The sequence below is a fragment of the Dreissena polymorpha genome, chromosome 16 (genome assembly GCF_020536995.1).
Source record: "Dreissena polymorpha isolate Duluth1 chromosome 16, UMN_Dpol_1.0, whole genome shotgun sequence".
NCBI classification, from domain to species: domain Eukaryota; kingdom Metazoa; phylum Mollusca; class Bivalvia; order Myida; family Dreissenidae; genus Dreissena; species Dreissena polymorpha.
In genome coordinates, this window is record NC_068370.1 from 39,775,151 (window position 1) to 39,796,519 (window position 21,369).

Sequence of the window (21,369 nt, forward strand, 5' to 3'; positions counted from 1 at the left end):
TTGTTATCAAGTGTTTGCGTTTTCAATAGCTGCACTTTTAAGTCTGCACGCTTGTCTAAGTCCTGACACGCGTCATTGATATGAGTCTGACATCGTGTTAGAATCCTCCTATTAAAGGGATCTTTTCACGCTTTGGTAAATTGACAAAATTGAAAAAAGTTGTTTCAGATTCGCAAATTTTCGTTTTAGTTATGATATTTGTGAGGAAACACTAATAATGAACATTTACCATGGTCTAATATAGCCATTATATGCATCTTTTGACGATTTTTAAACCTAAAAATTATAAAGCGTTGCAACGCGAAACGATTTAATAATTTGGAGAGTTCTGTTTTTGTCGTTAAATTTTGTGAAACTACGAAGATTGCTTATATAAGGTATAAAATACTTCCAGTATATGTACTCGACGGAATAGCTCAGTAGGCTAAAGCGTTTTACTTCAGGACTCTGGCAGGACTCCAGGGGTCACTGGTTCGAAACCTGGTCCGGGCAATGTTCTTTTCCTTTTTTTAATTTTATTCTTGATTTTTTACTGGAGCTTTTACGATCCAATGTTTACATTTATCGATATAAAGCATTTAATGAATAAGTTAAAAAATGCCAAAATCTGTGAAAAGGCCCCTTTAAGGTTTCATAAAGTCTGCGACACAGCATCACGTCAATCCCAAACATGCGACACGCACACAATCATTGCGCGTTTCACTTTTTTTTCAATTTCGCTTGCATTACGCCGTCTTCAGTGACACCGGAGATGTCAACTACAAGAGATAATATCGATCTGTAGAGGTCATAAGATGACTCTCTGTAATCAATATACGTCTATTGGTGACCGATCCCGCTGCAGACATTTAGAAAAATAAAAGGCGATAAAAGCGGTCCGGTTCCATTAACAAATTTTCTGGCGCTGTCATTGCTTTAGTTATATCTTTAGTGGACACGTGGATATAATTGGATTTGTGAATCATAGGGTAAAATATTGCATGTACTTTAAATCTAGCTAAGTATTTATATTTAAACATTTTCTGCAAACCGCGTGAATAGCATTTTTAATAAAAAAATGATGCGTATTAATACTTATTTAATTATTTCTTATAAGTCGTGTATTGTGACAAATCATCGTTTTTCTTAACATAATTACCTTTCAAATGATGATGATTCTTGCGAAAGTATATACAACATTAAGCAATTTGAAAAAGACACACAGTATCCAAAAGCAACACATTTTAAAATGCAACTTCTTTAAGCATGTAAATTCATGCGAATGTTTTGTTTATTGCTATACAACAGTAACCATGCCGGAAGTTAAAGTTTTATGTATTCTTCGTTACCGAAATTTCTTGAAAAACAATGTTATTTTCATTGTATTAAATCCCATCATGTCCGTAGTCCAAACACAATTGATCTCCTAAATGAAATTACAAGAGCCTAAATAAAAAGGTAACTCCGTTACCTGCCTTTGACAAACTAGTTTATTTCCATAGCCTAGACACGTTATTTTAATTTGATATGGTATTCGTGCACTCTAGTTGAATGATGGTTGTCAGGCAAGCAGAGTGGTTGATTCACACGTTTCTCACTTTGGCGACCGTAGTTCATTTCTCACTTCCGGCAGAAGACAACACCAAAAATGTATGCACGCAATGACAAAATACATTATCAAGTAGTATCTACTTAAGTTGGGATTTACAATAGTTCTTACTTCAGTAGGTAGCGGGAGAACATTGTGAACTTCGAAATAAACGCACGCAATCCCACCTCCCTCCCCCACAAAATAAAACAACAGTTCTAGAATAAATAACAATTATTCCAAAATACACTTGCTCATTCAACAATTTAAAACATGATACATTTCAAAAATCTTTATTCATGAAGCATTTTGTCAAGATATCGTAATTTTATATATATTTCCAGAACGATGCTTCTATAGAATCTGAGAACGTGATAGCTGGTGATAGCCTCTTGAGAAAATCGAGCTTTCCATTCATATCATATTTTAAACAAAACTTAATGTAGCTCTACTTTGTTAAAAAAACAGTGAATTTTTGCAAACAACGCGAATTCTTTAATGCTAGTATGTATTTATGTATTATCGAAGACATACATTTCTGTTCAAATGTCATTTCGTGTGAATTTACAATCCTTTTATACCGTGTCAGAAAATCGGTCTAAGTACATAGACAATTGACGAAAACAAAAATTAATATTTCTTTTTTCATCTGAGATTTAATAGTATTTGTTTTTAACGACTATAACAATGTAGGCATACATAAAACTGTTTCGTTATCATACGTTACAATATATTAAACAAAAGAGGTCCCTTAATCTTTGTGTTAGTATATTCCACTGTTTGCAACATCTCTTATATTGTATATAATATAGACATTTTCATAAGTATGATATGTATTTTCGTATAGTTTTAGTTAAACTTTTTTTTACTAGCCAATACGTTTATGATGCCACTGAACTGTACTAAACGTAACAGGAAAAACGAAATATCGTTGGATATTCCTCTTAAAATATGACAAGAACGACACTACCCACAGCACCGTTAAGCTTCACACTTGCGAAATTGGGAGAGGAAGGGGGTGGAACAGTAGGGCGTTTGATAGTGAAGACGATATTTATTTTGTCACATAAATTGAATCATTGCAGACAAATAATGATCATCAATCGATACCGAGGAGAAATGGCAGGAGAAGTTATCAGACCCAAACACAATTCCTATAGAGTGGAACAATACTGTTATCGAATTAAAAGGACTTGCTTTGTCTCTTAGATTAGTTAATTGACATGATATGAGTTGTTGGCGGGACCTAATGGAAGCTACACAATTAATTTGTACACGAATGCTTTTGTGAAAATTCGCTGCAGCAAAAATAAATTCAATTATAGATCATAAAGTAGAACGTCGACAAAGCAAAGCACTGCAAAAAATAAACGTCGAGAAAAAACAAGACTGAATACACGTGCGTAGACCATGGTAAAAGTTCAGTTTTACTGTTTCCTCACAAATATCATAACTAAAACGAAAATTTGCGAATCTAAAACAACTTTTTTCAATTTTGTCAATTTACCAAAACGTGAAAAGGCCCATTTAATCCGGTTCAATTATTAAGCAGTACACGAGATTTTATAAGCATGTCGCGACATCCTGTAGCATGTTATTGGCAAATTATTGCTTGGTTAATTAAGATTATACACGTTTAATTCCAGTGTTTATTGTCCTTGCAAGGAAAAATTGCAGATAACAGTTATCATCTTTATTTTCGTGTGTCGTTAAAGTATAATCAATACGAGTCGAATGATTTACACAAGTAGTCACGATGACTATTATTTCTCTACGTTTTGGACCATGAATAATACTTCGTATAATCTTATTTTTTCAAATTAGCATGTTTCAGGCCACACACAATAAACATTCTGTCAATATATGGCTATAAATTGCATAAAGCTTTTAAATATACCCCAAAGACTCTATATAATACTTTAACTTGTTAATTGTTTTGTTTCTTAACGATATCGAGTGCACACATAACTGGAGATTATAAAGGTGGATGTCTCATTCAAATTGACTCGCTAACAACTATACACCATTTGGGAACATAACATATGCTAAAGTGTAACTACTCGTTTGAACAATCGCTTAGATTATTTGGGATAAGTTGTCAAACAAATCAAAGCTTTTACATTAGTTCTTGCTATAATATACTTTATTTCGTTCCATTTTTGCCACATAGTGAATTAAAATACATTTCATGATAAATAATAACGTGATGTTTTCTTTCCTAGTATTGGTGCTCATGGGATACTTGATTTAGTTCAACAGACTAATTACTTCAATAGACTAATTCTAGTGACATACGACTCATTTTGTAACAATTTCATTGCAATGCATTTTGCCATGAGTAAATAACTTTGAGATGACCATGCATCATCTGAACAACCCAATCATAGCGACATAAAGTTGTAGGTCATGCATAGCATATAGCGATTGCTAATTGATAATGAATTCCCCAAGTGCAGGCATAACTTGCTAATTATTTATTTCATATTTGGTATGTCTGTGTGTACCGGGTACATGTATTCAGATCGGTGAATACACATGCCATTAAATGATTGAGTTTGAATAGATTGAAAACGGGTTTCCATAAATGCGTGTAATGAAACACTTAATGCCCAATGGGCCGTCGAAGGGAAATAATATCCAGTGTTCAGAGTGATTTATTTTTGTAATTCATCATTAGTGTTATGCAGTTTTCGTTGCATTGAACTTTCGTGCTGTTAAAAAAAAATATGACAGAGACAAACAATTAATGTATACATGTTTCAAAAGGTTAATCTTGCGGAATGTTATTTTACGTATTTGCGACGTAAATTAAATTAATACCGATACGACGTGAAAACCCGATTTAAATAGTTGTTGAATTATGGCGCATACAGTAGGTCAGAGAGGAAGCAAATCTCTGTTTGTTAATAAACACATATAACATAGTCTTTTACATGTTCACGCATTTTCGACGATGCTGCTGCAGCGAAGCAGCTCGTATAAGTTATTATACCATCAAAAAAAGTCTTCACAATGGCAACCTATGTAAAAACCGAGCCCGTCCGATTGAGTTAGCTAAGTTTTCTCAATCGGCATTATCGAGAGGTTCGGGACAGGAACCAGACACGAAACATCAAAGGCTGTGACGCTGGGATAGTGGGTCAAGTTCCCCACAGATACTACTTCCCGGTACCCCCAATTTTTTTCGTACCGATTTTTTTTCGTACCCACATTTTTTTTCGTACCCGATTTTTTTCTACCCAATTTTGTTTGTACCAAAATATTTTTCGTACCCACATTTTTTTGGGCATTATTTTTTCGTACCCAAAATTTTCGTACCCAAATTTGTTTTCGTACCCAAATTATTGTACCCACATACACAATTGTGGTGATGTAGATAAACTTAAATTGAAGCTTTTATATCCATCCTCTTAAAAGCATCGTCACACCAGTACTTCAGTACTTTGATTTTATTTTCAACACGAGCTAACAAGAATATAGATATTTATAATCGGCACATCAAATTAACAAATACCATTTCGATGTAAATTAAAACTTGAAGTTTTCGCAGGAATGCTCTTGCAGTAAACTCACGTTATGTTGTCTTGCGTATGAAATGCAATGTGAATTGACTAATTGATTGTAATAAATAAAGTTATATAGCCGACGTCGAAACAATAATTAAAGTGCAGTATTTATTCGTTCAGCAAAAATGACATTATTTCAATGAATGCTCTGTTTGAATATCACATTGATTTTAAATGCTATGTATACTAAGCGTTTTCCATTAATGAGATAAAACGTATCTGAATATCAGGAAAACAACCAAATGCATGTTTCAGTGCTGAAAAGTCTTGAACTCAGGAAATGTTTGTTGATAAGTGACACACTATACTTAATGTTTCACTAACAAACTTCGCGTATACGCAGCTGGTTTGCACATTTAATCATCATAGAAACAAAGTATTTCTTCTACCACACGACCGTACACTTCTAAGGGAATTTTGCCCCCCCCCCCCCTTGTAAGGCCTGATTTAGGTTAAATTCAATCCGAGCTAGTAATGTCGTTCAAAAGCCTGAGGCACGCAATGTCTAATTGCAATTTTCAATCGTCTTTAATAACAGCAACTATAAGAGAAAGAATCGATCGTGAACGAGCTCGCAACGGACAACTAGAGAAATAAATGACTATAAAAGCGATTCGGCGCCATTAACAAATAAACTTGCGCTGTCATAACTAGTCTGGCAGCCGTAGAGGGCACGTGGATTGTGTTTAAGTGACTGTAATTTGGGAATCTTTTTATAAAATCGAACAAGAAATTTAACTGTAGAACGCCTTAAAAGACTTTAATGTATTGAAGGCAGTTAACGAAAATGTATTACATAAATAGTTGATGTATTCCAAATTTTATTTTATTTTTAATTAAGACATATTAAATTTTTTAACGAATAAAAGCATGATTTAATATTTCGAAAATGGAAAACATTATTCATTATAAAAAACACTCGTATTTTCTACGTGATAAATGTTATCATGTTAGTGGTTAAACCGTTTCCATAATGAAGCATTTAGACAAAAAAGCTCTTAAATTCTATATGCACGCACGGCCAATCCGCGCGCAGATACTTAGCAAAACCCTTTTTTGCTAAAATACATTAATTTATTAAATGCTTTCAAAAATAAACCTCGAAGAAATCGTGTATAACCGACCAAAATAAAAACATGTTGCACCGTCAACGAATTTCTAATTACATTAATAGTTTTTTGTCCACGCGATAGCTGGTTCTGTAACTTGTTTACTGCGTTTGTAGAAATCATATTGTAAAGTATATATCCCATTCTCACACTTTTTAATATAAAATAAATTTTCATTTTAGCTAATGTCGTTTAAAATTTCATTTATTATTTTTTATTAATTCAAACTTTTGGAAAACATTCATTTTTGTTTCCAAGAAGTTGAAGACATAAACTTGCGTTTAACGTCGTAAGGAATTGGTTGTGATTTGATATTCTTTCGGAATAGAAATTCTTGCACAGAAATTCTTACTATATAATATGTCAAAAGACATATGCATTTACCCAAATTATACATTATGATAATCAAAATTCTCATCAACGATAAAATTGCATTTTCTTTGAAGAGCATTTTCTTTGAAGAGTTCATTAAATAAAAATATCATTCTTACATATCAATAAGTTACAACTAATTAAAAACGCTTAAATAACATGAAATAAATGTAAACAAATGACGTGTTTAAGTAAAGACATTCAGTGTATTCATATAAATAACCGACTTATTGGTAATAATACAGGATTTACTACTTCAAAAACGAATGGAATTTTAACCGTCAACAATATCTTCGTGGTATAATATGAAAGAAGAAAACGTCCCAGATAATACAGAAGCAGTGGTGGGATGATCATTAGCGCGTTTGTAAGGAAAATTAGCTCCCCCCCCCCTCCGAAATCACATTTGTTAAGACAAACATTGATCACCCATTTTCATGACTTGATTCATCTATCATATTAAATAATTAGCATGTTATGAATCGTGGGCAGGACTTAATTGAAGCTACAAATCAAATTATTACACACACTGAGTATCGTTGTGGAAATTAACTGTGCCAAACAACATGTGTTAAATGACCCACATCATGTCGAACTTATTTGCAAATATACGAAAATAAGAAACTTGCTTCCGGTACAATATGATGGTCTTGTTTATGCCTTATTGTTATGTTAACTGGGCTTGGGAATGTAATTGCCAACGACCAATAACAAAACCGTATGCATGCGATGTAAGTGTATACATCTATTATTAATTTAGTCAGATGATTAACGGAAACATGAGAGTAATTTGCTCTTGGTCGAATTCCGTTTAGGTACATAGCTTGTTAAGCGAAATTAGCCATACGTCATTTGCAAATTATTCTAATATGGCGATGACACAACCTGTATGATACGTCTTCTGTTCTGTGTAGATCTATGTTCTTTAAATGTAAAGGCAATTGATCTTTTACGTTAAATAAAAGAGTAGCGGATTTTTGTTTTATGTTTCACGATTTTGTTGATTATATATTTATCATAATTTATTCCAAACATGTTCATGACGTCGACTCATGGACTTCAATATAATTCATTAAAACATTTTATTTTATTTTTATGTGGGGTATACTGAATATTTTACAAAATTACCAATGCAATAGTTTAGTTAACAGCTGTAAACGTTTTTTCAAACGATTTAAGATTAAATATCTGATGATTTTCTAATATTTCCGAATGGTTATCCCGTCACTAATAGTAGAATTTATTTGAAAACATTGTGACGCATGACATGTTTTCTAACAGATCAATCAAATACATAATTTTCGGTGAAAAACGATGAATCTAAATGAAACCTGGTTGAATAGCATAAAATGGGTTTCCATAAAATCGTGTAATGAAAAAAATCAGTTCCATTGGGTCGATAGAGACAATTTTACAAGGATTTAGTTCTCATTGCTTAATAGAAATCGCAAATATTGAAAATTGGTCGTTTTCCATATTATCAAGGTTTCGTGGTCTCATAGGCGGACATGGTTAGATCTGACCAGACGGTCTTGATGAATTGTGAATGAGACCCATTTTCGCACGAGGTGGGTCATAATATATTAGAAATCGTTTGCTTGTTTAAGTAACTCAACCTCCGTATCTGCGACATGAATGTTAGAATCCCAACCTGTTTTGGCACGTTTCATGCTAAAATTAAATGCTTCACAGACTTACCTCACACGCTTACGTGAGAACACAATCGTTTTCAAGAGTTTACTCCGCTAGATAGGAACTCTAACCATGAACGACCACTTAACAGCAAAGCTCGTCAAAGAAGCGTTTGGATCAGTCATGGTGGTCCCCGTTTTCTATCAACATGAAAAAATGTTTAAAACACAAGCTATGCATCCTTTATGAAATTGTTACCGCAGATTCTTTCCGAACAAACAAATCTAAGAATAAATATACTGTAATGATAACTGGAGTCGTTTTTTGTCTAAAATATCTTCTTGGTCTACGTGGAAATAATCACAATACCCAGACAAACCTATATAATTTCAAAAAATGGAAGGTCCTCGATGCTGTAATATGTGCAGATTCAATTATTTGTGTCACTGAGATAGAATCTGTCATGACCTCAATGATCACCAATCGATAGTGATGTTAATTAATGTAGATGCTATGAGATGTAATCCAAGCATCCATTGGTGTTAACAGTAGTTACATTCAATTAAAGGAACGTGTGTTACTCTCATAAGGGCTGATTAACGTTATGCAAAACGAATGGAATATAGCGCCAAAACATGGTGATGTAGATGAGCTTCGTTCTTGGAAAACTGGTCTTTCCATAAAAGCCTGAGCAGTACACTAATGCTAATCAGCGACAACATTTTCCGCCAAAGCTGGACTTTCGTTAAGAAAATACGTCATTAAAACGAAAAATACCATAAAGGGTCGTCCTTGGTTAGCATATTCAAAACGCTCATGCTAATCTGGGACGACACGTAACGCGCATGTATTTAGGCCAAATTTCCCAAATGGAAACAGGTTAAGCGTGTTAAACGATACGGTTTTTGTTTCCCTAAAGTCGCCGAAAAGAATTATAAAAATATTTTTTCCGAATGTACACGTCACCAATAGTTTTTATAACTCTTTTCTTTATGTTGCAGATTTAAATTTACATTGAGAGTAAAACAATTTTGTTCAATAAAATTTACTTTATGGTTTAACATTTAAATTCACAATTAAATAAATTGTATGCACACATTCTAACAACACTATAGTCATTTGGGATGTTACGGAGTGTATAATATAAAAACCATTCGCATTTGATTGGTATGATAACTGTTGCACCCTGAGGATAGTGATGTCTTCCAAGAAAGAAGGTAATGTTTGCTCTTCGAGCGAGCTTAATTTGACTATATCCCGCAAGATGTTAAGAGGTTGATTATATAATGCAGGAAAACATGTTATACTTTAAAAACATACAAGTCGAACCTGCAGATTTTAATATGTTTAATATGAAGATGAATCGCTTATCCGCATTGATTAAAAGCATATATTTAAATAAACACCTGCCGAATATTTGCTTCATTGGCCGTTTCGCAAAACATGTGTTACTATTGTTTGGCATTCGCGCGGGTCATTGTGAAAAGTATTGCCGGACCAGGAATTTCCAGAAAAGATGTTAGACTTGACAAACTATATAAACATTTAAAGCATCTCTAGCAGATCGTCATTAAATCTTAACTGAACATACTTCACTGGTGCAGCTGAAATTATCAGTATATAATGCTGGATACCTAAAAGACATAATGTTGTTTTTTGCGGAACAGTTGGAATTTCACTCTGTTTATATTTACAAATGATTTACTTTTTCTGTTTCTATCACCGATCATTACTTTGGTTTTAAAACGGAAATCTGCACTTTCCAACAAGATTGTATATGTGCTATTGATTAACGTCGCCTCCGCAAGAACATATTTAGGTTTAATTTACTCCATGATTCAACATCCGGCAGATCCAAAACCTGTGGCACGCGATTCATAATTGCAAGTTTTATTCGTTTTCAATTTCGCTGGCATTGCGCCGTCTTCAATGACACGGCCGGCAGCAACTTCAGAAAAATAAAATCGATCTGAGGATCTCTGTAATCAATAAACGTCAATTGGTGGACGAGCCCGCTGCAGACATTTAGAGACATCAATGGCAATAAAACAATTCGCTTCAATAAACAAATGTACTGGCGCTGTGATTGCTGTTGTGATATCTGTATCGGGCGCGTCGACTTTGTTGACATATTTGGAATTTGTGAATCAAAAGAAATATAACTTTCCAGGTATTTATTCATTGCAATTAAAAAATAGTATTAATATGCAATTGAATAAAGACATGACTATCCATATATTTTGTACAATTATAAAAACGATTCAAGAATTATACTTAAATTTAATAATATATCATACATTTTGAATTATTGTGTTGCGACATAATTCGAGAATTCCAGTCAGATCAGATCGAAAACTACGAGATTTGAGATAAGGGCTTAAACGGGTAAAAACTATTCTTAGGTTGGGGTAGGCGGGTTAAAATTTAAATACCCGAGTAAATTCGGTACTAGTCGGTCGGATATTAAATATTTAAAATAAATTTGAACTACCTTAATTTTCACACAAGATAAAGAGCATGACATATTTACATACTTTTTATTTCAGATTATATTCGATGCTATTATTTCTATTAGTTAGATTGATATAATTCTAAATGAAATGTTGAACAGCATTTAACGATTTATAAGGTATCAGCAACGTTGTTGAACGTAATCCGCATTTTTAGTACTGCATGTCAGGAATGTCTTCATTTAAATTCTACTTGGAATACTGATGAAAGGTAGTGAGAAAAATTCGTGAAGCAAAATTAAAGGTTCTCTTACTTTGAGGGGAGAAGGAAGAATAATGTTTACTGTTAGCTCTATCTGCCGTTTTAATTCTGAAGTAAATGTATTTACATATGCAAGTTTTGTTTACAAACATAACATTTTTTAATGTGAATAACATAAACTACTCTTTTTATTTATGGATAATTTTAAAATATACGACGTATTTATAATTAAGAGGATAATTGTACAACACTTGTTTAATAAATCTACACTTAAAGTGTATAATCTTCCACCTCCTTACTAACAACCCGAACCGGTATCGTTCGCAGAAATTGTCTCTCGGACCTGCGTTTTTCCCCGCGGATTCGGATTTTCTGGTACACAATGGGTTACTAGATTACATACTTAATTACTCAGGGTTGGTATTAACGCCGTAAACATATTTCGCAATTATTGTGCCATGGACAAAGTCATGGTTTTCTTGTTATACTATGACAAGAAGGACACATTCAAGACGATCCGAGCAAGACAAACATGTAATTGGGAAACCAACACTTAAAGTGATATTATGGGCATTTTTCACTGTTGAATTGAGCTGGAAAGAATTAACAGGTCAAAAGAGTTAGTTAAAATGTGGTTACTGACCAATTATCTGCAACTCATCTTGCTACCAGTTGTTTATTAAAATATATTTTATACACGATATTTTACATGACTCACACAGTCCTCTAAGCCGAAATGATCCGTAAAACAAAATTGTGTCTTTGTGTCGTATGAACGAATCTGCACTAAAACTAAATTTATGTTCACATTGTACATGCGTGATCAGTTGTCAAACGAAAGTACACTTGATATTCAAATGCATTATTGTTTCTTTCCGGGATATCGTTTTAGTATGTTGATGCTGCATTAACAAATATAAGTGTATATGAAGTGAAAACAACAAAAATAAACAACGGTTGCGATAGACGCCTATAAACTGTTAGATGCCCATAATATCACTTTAAGGTAAAGGGTCATAAACTTAAAATAAAGGATCCCAATTTTTGCGCTTTTTACAAGCAAACTTAAATTCACGTTGCCTCTGAGATTGAATCCGTCAAGACAAACAATGATCAACAATCGATATTGTAGTAATTGACGACTCATATTATACACAAACAAAGTCGCCAACGAGTGGGAGAATTATGTTATTGAATTAAAAGCGCTTGCTTTTAGATGCAGATGAGTTAATTGACATTTCATAAATTGTGAGCATGACTAAACGGAAGCTGCGACATGAATATAAATAAGGTTGGCCATTAGATAAACGCCACCGTGACTGAATAATTCAACCACTGAATATAGTTCAATTCGCCCAATTGGTGCCAAAAGGTACAATTTGCCTTCGTATTTCAATGTCATATGGCACCTTTTTGCACAAGGTTGCGAATTATTGATGTACTATTATGTCATTTCAACCAAAATTATTATCGAAAATATAAAACGAATGTATACAAATACGAAACAGTAATATAATTTGAAATTAATAAAAAGCTTTGAATTTAAGTCAAGTTAACTTATATTTACATGTTTTGTAATACTTGATTGATAAATAATTTATGTCCTTGTAAATGATACACAGCCTTACACTATAATACTAATACATGTCGATATGTTTCGCTGCCATGTGTTGTTATGTATAGCAACTGTAATATACATTCCTGTACTGATAGAATAGCAACAAAGTAAAGCTTCAAATCTTCAAATGCGCCAGTTCGGTAAGGCTAATCTGGGACGACACTTGACGCCTATATATTTAGTCCGGTTGTTCAAGAGCGCGTCTCATATGATTTGTGAACCACTTTATATTTAAACGAACAAATACTCTAGTGAACTAGCGTGCATTTTAACGTTTGGGGCCGTCCATAACGTATGTCACGCTCCAGGTGGGGGGAGGGGGTGTAAGAAAGTGTGACAGTTTGTGACATGGGCGGAAGGGGGGGGGGGTTAGGCCATGTGTGATGTCACACACATTTATTTAAAAAAATCTAATTTATAATTATTTTGTTAGAAAAATTTAAAAAATAATCTTCAAAAAAATTGTGAAACATTTGCTTTAGTATTATGTAAAAATAAGACGAATGGCATATCTCCTGAATGTGTTGTTTGGATTAAATTTGAAATAGGTATTAATTAAAAACAAGAGCTGTCACCATAGGATGACTTATGCCCCCTATAAACGCTTGAGAAAAGTTATGAGCTTTTTCGAAACCTGAACGCAGATTTCGAAACCTAAGCACGGACCCTAAGTTCAAGGTCAAGGTCACAGGGGTCATAATTTGTGTGTGTATGGAAAGGCCTTGTCCATATACACATGCATGCCAAATGTGAAATTGCTATCTGAAGCGACATAGCAGTTATGAGCATTTTTGAAACCTAAATGCAAAGTGTGAAGGACAGACGGACAGACAGTCCGATCACTATATGCCCTCCTTCGCTTCGGGGGCATAACATATGTTCGAAAGTGTGAGTTTGTGACGTACTTTAGGGGGGGGGGGGGGCAAGATTTTGTGACAGAGACCGAGGGGGGGGGGGGAGGGGTAAAATAGTCAAACAAGCGTGACATACTTTATGAACGTGACTTACTTGTCCCTTTGGTGCCAAAAGGTTCATGTAAATTTAATGAAAATAATAGCCTGTTTATAACCATAAAACGTTATTAATAGGATCATATGGCAAGTATTTCGTAGCGATAACTTTGCTAGGATACTCATTGTCCTCATGCGCTCTATGGTCCTACTGGAAGTAATGGTATCGATAAGGAAATACTGTCATATGTAAACGTGGCGCTAATGATAAAGACTGAAGTAAACCCATTTATGACTAGTGGACTCTCCCATCCTTCAAAATTGGATTAATTAATTTCCAAAATTAGGGATGTCTAGTATATTTATTTCTATATTTAGAATATTTCTTACAGAAATTCCTTAAAGCAAACAGCGCAGTCCCAGAGACGCCGCATCATGCGCTGTTTTCCAAGGCCTTTTTTTCTTGACGCTAGGCATAAATGGGTTAATATAGATCAATAGCCGTGATAAACGTCTAATATTTGTTGTGTTGATTAAACGACATTCGTGATTGATATGACAAGTAAACTGCTGTCAATTATCTTCAGCGCGTCCGGAAGTGGATGATTGAATTGTGTCACTTCCGTTGATTTACGTCAAATATAGTTTATATCTAGCGAAGAGCATTATAGAATATATACCGAGTTCTGCTTATCTCCCAACAGTCTCTCGGAGAACTGAAAGAATCAATCATTTATTATAGCATCAATGTTGCAAACGAAAGGAAAAATAAATAATTCTTACGGCTTTTTTTGTTGCCTGTATTAACTAGCAGGACACTTACATTTTTAAGGATTCAATATGTGCCTTATAAAAAAATAAATAATCGCCAATACTCTTCTTTATCAACGACTTATCTAAGCTAATATTAGCGGGAATGTAAATGTTGTCATATATACAAAAATATTTAAATATATAGGAAAAGGGGGTTGAATGGATGTGCGTAAAATGTCATCCCAGATTAGCCTGTGTAGTCCGCAAAGCCTAATCAGGCACAGCACTTTCCCCCTAAACTAGATTTTTGCGTAGGAGAGACTTTCTTAAAACGAAACATATCACTATTGTTGACTCTCACATTGAAAGAGAAATTAAAGACGATGATCCGGTTAACAACTGTTGTATGCGTAAAAAGCTTCCCAGCGAGGACTTGACCAGTGTGATGATTGTCAAATGGGCCCGGTGCGAGGCCTGTTGTCGTTGTTGCCATGTGAGATTTTGTTCACATATCTAAGTTGTGCGCCGGTTGTCTGGTTGTTCTGCCTTCATTTCGCTGAAAGAAAAAGTTTAAACTATTGCCTGTTTGCTTTCGATGTATTTAAGACTAGCTTCACGTAATCAATTAATCATATTTACCACTCTGGGAAAACTCTGGTACCCAGTTATTCAATTATTTGCGCCTTTGGCAAACACAATAATTTCATCGATTCCCAAATTACTGTTTTCACAATATTTGTATTCAAAAACATATTTTATAATGTATTTCCTCCGCATACGCTCAAAATAATCGCGATAGATGCTAACATTTCAATCCCGAATATAATTTCAGGATGTAGGATTCGGCATGAATCATCACTATGGGGGATTCATTCTTCTTGGTGGTTGCAGTCTCGACCTTTGCCCTTGGTGTAATTTTGTTCCTTGTATCAATATCAAGGTACGGACACATACACATACGGACACATACATACGATTCAATATATTACGTTTGTTAAAAATCATAGGTTTATTTTTAAGATAAAACATATTCATTATTTAACGATCGTGTTATCTACATGTTTTCGGCGTTAATTAGTATAAGCCAAATGCATTAACATCAATGTGCATGACAACATAAATACGTATGAAATGTGAAATAGAGCTTTCGCTAATAGTGTCTGAACACTCAATCAATAGTAACATTATGCAATACTTAAATTGCGCAATCATGAGATGTGCCAAATTTTAAATTACGTTCATGCAGAGTTATCTATTCCAGTCAGTCTGTGTTAAAAATCATATATATTTGAGACGTTTTAACCCATGTATGCATAGTGGACTCTCCCATCATTCTAAATTGGATCAATTTATTACCAAAATAAGGAATTTCTAGTATATTTATTTATATCTTTAGAATATTTCTGACAGAAATTCCTTTAAGCAAACAACGCAGACCATGATGAGACGCCGCATTATGCGGCGTCTCATTTGTGTCTACGCTGTTTGCCAAGGTTTTTTTTCTAGACGCTAGGCATAATTGGGTAAAGCGTGTCTAAAATCTCTATAACAGATTAACTGCAATCGGAATAAGAAGAACACATCTTAAAAGAGTAATTAAAACACTAGTGGCTTGCTTTTAAGCCTGCACTGTAATATCTATAAAGTGTTGTTTTCCATTTTCGTAAAAATCGAAATGTATGTACGTTCAAAATAATGCCCATATTTTCATAGCGATTTCTTGTTCACTGCGCTGCGTTCAACCTTTTTTATGTTCGTTAAGAATAATATACCATACACATTTTTCAGTACCTCATGGCAAGGCTTAGAAGAAGCTGCCACTATATCCCTGTGGAAAATCTGCTACAAAATGCACGTGGCAAAGACTTGGGCGTGTAACCCTTGGCAAGAGGTACCCGGTAAGATATACATAGATTCAAAACAGCTTTCGATTTAGCGGTTTGTTTGATTTACATGCACTGTTTTATGTACGAATTGAACGTAAGTCTTTATATTGTTTGCATTTGATTAATATTGAACCACGCTTATTTTGTTTGCAAAACTTTCAAATAATTACCTCCTAACGTTATATATTAAACACACAGCGATACGTTTCGTCAGTAATTTGATCACACTTTATACCTAACGACTTTCTTCTGATTCGTTTTAGACTTTGTAAGGTCATCACAAGCCTTCGTCATCCTCTGCCTCATGTGCTATGTCGTCTGCAGCATCATTCTCACAGCCGCATTCGTCTTACGGTGTCTCCATAGATCCCGACTCGCGCTAATAGTCCTATCCCTGCTCACCTTTACTTCCGGTACGTTTTTGTTTGTACCATGCTAGTTAACCGTTTGATGACAACTGTAGTTCTACAGAACGATAAACAAAAAAAAACATTGTCGCTTTACCAAAGTACGTGTTAATTTGTCTGCATTTAAGACATCTATACTGATACTTTATTAAGACTACATACTTTCTCTTTTGGTGCATGTTCCGCTCTCAATAAGCAAATTGTGTTTAACATACACGCTACAATTTCGAAATAATGAGATATCGCGCAAAAAGAATTTGGACCGAAACGTTCAAATGCGTAGTTGTGGTTAACACACATACACAATGGGTTGAGATAGTCTAAACGGCTATGTAACTTCATTTTTTAAAATTATAACAAGATATGTGTTTGTCAGAAACACTATGTCTCCTTTTGCGCCGCTTTGAAGCTATATATTTGACCTTTAACCTTGAAGGATGACCTTCACCTTGACCTTTTACCACTCAAAATGTGCAGCTCCATGAGATACACATGCATGCCAAATAAGTTGCTATCCTCAATATTGCAAAAGTTATTGCAAATGTTAAAGTTGGGGCAAACAAACAAACAAACACACACACAAACAATCAAACAGACAGGGCAGAAACAATATTTCCTCCACTATAGTGGTGGGGACATAAAATGTCTGAAATAATAGATACGACTTGACTTAATAATAGATACGACTTAACTTAATATTAGTTACGACATAACTATAATAGATACGACTTAACTATAATAGATACGACTTAACTTAATATTAGTTACGACTTAACTATAATAGATACGACTTAACTATAATAGATACGACTTAACTTAATAATAGATGCGACTTAACTGTATTTAACGCATGATATTTCTTGTCCAAAGTACTGTATTATTATATGACCAGTAATTATGTTATAAAATATAGGTATTATACAATTGCATGAACAATTTTTGGAGTAAAGTATTTTATTTAAGACAAGTGACGAATCGACTAAATGCCGTATAAAATCCGCTCTACATATCGCTGAATTCGTAATTAAAACAGCCTCTTATCTCTTAAAATTCTGAGCAGATACACTTTTACGTAAAGATACCACAGAAAGAACATTGATCAGAATAATGACACGAACACACCACAAAAAGCACACTAATTGAGTTGCTGCTCTGAATAGACAAAAGATGGCAGTAATAAAGTATCAGCGCATGAGCTGTCGAGTTAGCTGAGATTAAGTCGTGTCATTGAAATTACCCTGCTCTGATGATTCATTCTTCTGAAGGGGGCGAAATTTGATAAGTAACAGACCATTTAACGACATAATTCTAGCGACGTTCTATCATTATGTCTCTTTCTTTTTTCTTTTTCTTTCTTTCAAAGGCAACTTCCGTTCGACATACATAAACTGTATTTTTCTAACAAATATTTTATATAATAATTTTCCGATGGCAACGCCAATTTGTTGGTTTTTGTTATGTTTTGATATCCTTAGGTTTACAAAAACTGTTCATTCCCTGTATGTCTTTAAAAAGATAACATTGAACATTAAAGACCAGGAAAAAAAGCGTTTATTTATCACTTAATCAAATACAGCTCATCGTCAAATAAAAACATTAAGATGTTTTTGTAATAGGAAAAGCAACGTACTGTAAAGGTAAGATGTCTGGAAACTATATTAAACATATGACGAAATCAGGGCTATTAATACATGCATTTCCAATTTGTATTAGATAGTTCATTCACGGTTCACCCCTTTTGGGTTTATTTTTGTTGTATTTGACAAAAAGAACACGTTGTGTTTAATTGGTTTGTATCAGAAAACTTCTTCTAAAGAAGTACAAAGCTATGATTAAGGAGCTTTATTTAATCATTATAAATGGCATATCGATTTAGTTCTTTATTGTTTAGTTACTGAAACAATATATCACTTTCATTCTTTTCAAGTGCGATTTTTACTCCAGAAATGAAATACAGTTCACACAAATATACTATTTTTAAGGATAATACATAACTGTATTTACACATTTTACAATGTCTTTTGCTATTTAAAAAAGAAAGAAGAAACGCACATGGTTAATATTCTCTTTTTATAACGACAAGCAAACGGCCACACACTGTTCTCTCATTATATTGTTTCGGGAATTCTGTTATATAAACTTTCTTCACATGTATAATTCCACGTCTTTCCACCAGAAATTTAGGATGAGGTGTGTGTGATTGCAAATGTCAAACATACATGTTTTATTTTGACCTATATTAAACGTTGCAATCGTATTTGAAGTTAATTGTGTATGGTGTAGTGGTAGCGTGTTTGGTTTCATGCCCTATCGGGTGTTTCGTGTCTCAAGTTGTTTTTAACAATTATTATGTAACCAAAAAGACTTAGTTATGTTATAGTCATATTTCTTTTCCTGCTGAAGTAGCTCTTTAAGTTTCTTGCGTGTGTATATATTAACAATAACTTACGCCGTATCACTTATTACAGCTTGCATGATCGCAATGACTGTGGTGGTGATGGGAATGAAAGGGCGAGATTACCTGCTGGCAATGAAGGAAGACGAAGAGAAGATTTACCGCTCTTTCCTCAACGGAATAATTATCAATGGCTACTATCAAATCGGCTGGGCAATCATTCTTGCTATTGTTGCTTCATTGATCAACTACATCAGTTTCGCATTCTTCTTATTGGAATACAAGGACATGACAGATTTGCCGCGACCAACGAAAGTGTAGGAAAAATTAAACATATGACTGCGACGCCATTGACTTAGATCTCTAAGAAAAGAATTCGATATTATATATTGCGCGCTGTTCTTGATATACTACCAATAATGCGTACTCTCTTTTTATGTCCCGCAGTCTATACTGGGGGAAATATTGTTTTGCCCTGTCTGTTTGTTGGTTTGTTTGCGTCAAACTTTAACATTGGCCATAACTTTTGCAATTTGAAGATATCAACTTGATATTTGGCATGCATGTGTATCTCATGAAGCTGCACATTTTTAGTGGTGAAAGGTCAAGGTCAAGAACATTCTTCAATGTCAAAGGTCAAATATATGGGGGGGGGAAATAGTGTTTCACAAACACATTTTGTTGTTGTTGATATTAAATTAAGCTGTCCGTGTGTTTCATAATAAAAAATAGATGTGTTTGTCAGAAACACAATGTCCCCTATTGCGCCGCTTTGAAGCCATATATTTGACCTTAAAGGATGACCTTGACCTTTCACCACTCAAAATGTGCAGCTTCATGAGATACACATGCATGCCAAATATCAAGATGCTATGATCAATAATGCAAAAGTTATTGCAAAACTTTAACCAAGGTTAAAGTTTTGGGACACGCACAATGAATGAATGACAGACAGACAGGCCAAAAACAATATACCTCCGATTTTTCGATCCGGGGGCATAAACATGAACACTGATTCGTAATAAGATTAAAAAACAATGAATATAGTGTTACGACAATGTTATATGAATTTTCAAGGATTTGCAAGAATCTTAAAATTACCATTGTATAAATACAAATCATTCCACCCGTTTTCATAAATTGATTTTGCAAATAGCACGCTTTATTTAAATAACAGTGTGCGTAGAACAGGGAAGGTTTAATGGAAACAAGTAACTCACATTTAGCGTAACATGGAGTGAATTTGAATACAGTTATACGGTACCCTAGTAAACCCAAGTGCGAATCCTCAAACAATACTGTGTAGAAAAAGAGGACTACTTTTTATAATATTTCATCTATCATTACAATTTATAAGCATCATAAATAAAGCACAGAAGAAAAATCTAAAACTGTCGGATATGTCTAACAAAATTTATTGAACCTATTGCTCACATGTAACCATGTTTTCCAATATAACTGCAAACTATTACTAATTGTTGCCGAATATGCATTGCTGTCAGTTTCTATTGCCCTCTGTGTCCACCTATACAATTATCCACAGCCGAGCACTTGCCATGCTGGTGCCACATGTTGGTTTCGTATTTCATGGTCAATACATTTAGTCAGGTGTGTTTATTTTTGAAAACGAACAACGCGGTTGATTGTATTTCACAAGCGTGTGTAATTAAGTTGTGCATAGATTTTCATTGTGTCGCGCTTGACTAAACAAATTGATGCGTACTTCAAAATGTTTTCTAATAATAGCCATAATATATAAGATGCATTTTAAGTCAGGGTTAAATGTCTCCGTTAAGATAGGTTTCTTTATCGGGATTCTAAGTTTCTACATCATGCATATTATCTATTTAAATATGCTATACCTCCGATCTTATTTGAATAAATACTTTAAGCATTTGAGACACAGCGCATTCTCTACATGCTAGAATACTAAATACCGTTTGCAATATTTCGTAGCATTTTGTTGTTGAAATGTGTACTGATCAAGTAAAATATACTAATGTTCTGTTTATTTATTTCTTCACAATACATAAGGGCATACCATTTATCAACGTCAGCAAGCCACGTGTCTCAACAAATCATGTTTAGGATATCTTTCAAAAACAACAAGCGTTGCTTTTATTTATCTCTGATATCAAAGTGCCAACAGTATATCGAAGTATCTATTTGACCGGCGAGGTCTAAGAAGTTAAACTGTTAATGAAAGCATTGGACTTGTGATAACCATCCTACTGATTTTTTACAAAGCTTATGTTCAGAAACAATTTGACTTTGATGAGAGTGATTTCATTTTTAAAGGTGTCAAATCAACAAGTTTATCTTCTCACAGGAGAAAAACGTTTCAACAGCTATACTATGCTCTTCATTGACATTAGCAATTACACTTTCTAAGATATTACATA

The 21,369-nt window shown here is 34.0% G+C and overlaps 2 protein-coding genes across 2 annotated transcripts in view; one reads left to right on the plus strand and one right to left on the minus strand.

Annotated features, from left to right (window-relative positions):
* The window catches only part of LOC127862871 (uncharacterized), a 249,354-nt gene that overhangs the window by 199,060 nt on the left and 28,925 nt on the right, over positions 1-21,369 (minus strand). The gene's annotated exons all lie outside the window — the stretch shown is intronic.
* Positions 15,118-19,500, plus strand: LOC127862865 (uncharacterized). Its single transcript, XM_052402122.1, has 4 exons — positions 15,118-15,219; positions 16,068-16,177; positions 16,429-16,578; positions 19,041-19,500. The coding sequence occupies exons 1-4, from the start codon at positions 15,140-15,142 to the stop codon at positions 19,286-19,288; spliced, it is 588 nt and encodes a 195-aa protein (XP_052258082.1). The 5' UTR covers positions 15,118-15,139; the 3' UTR covers positions 19,289-19,500.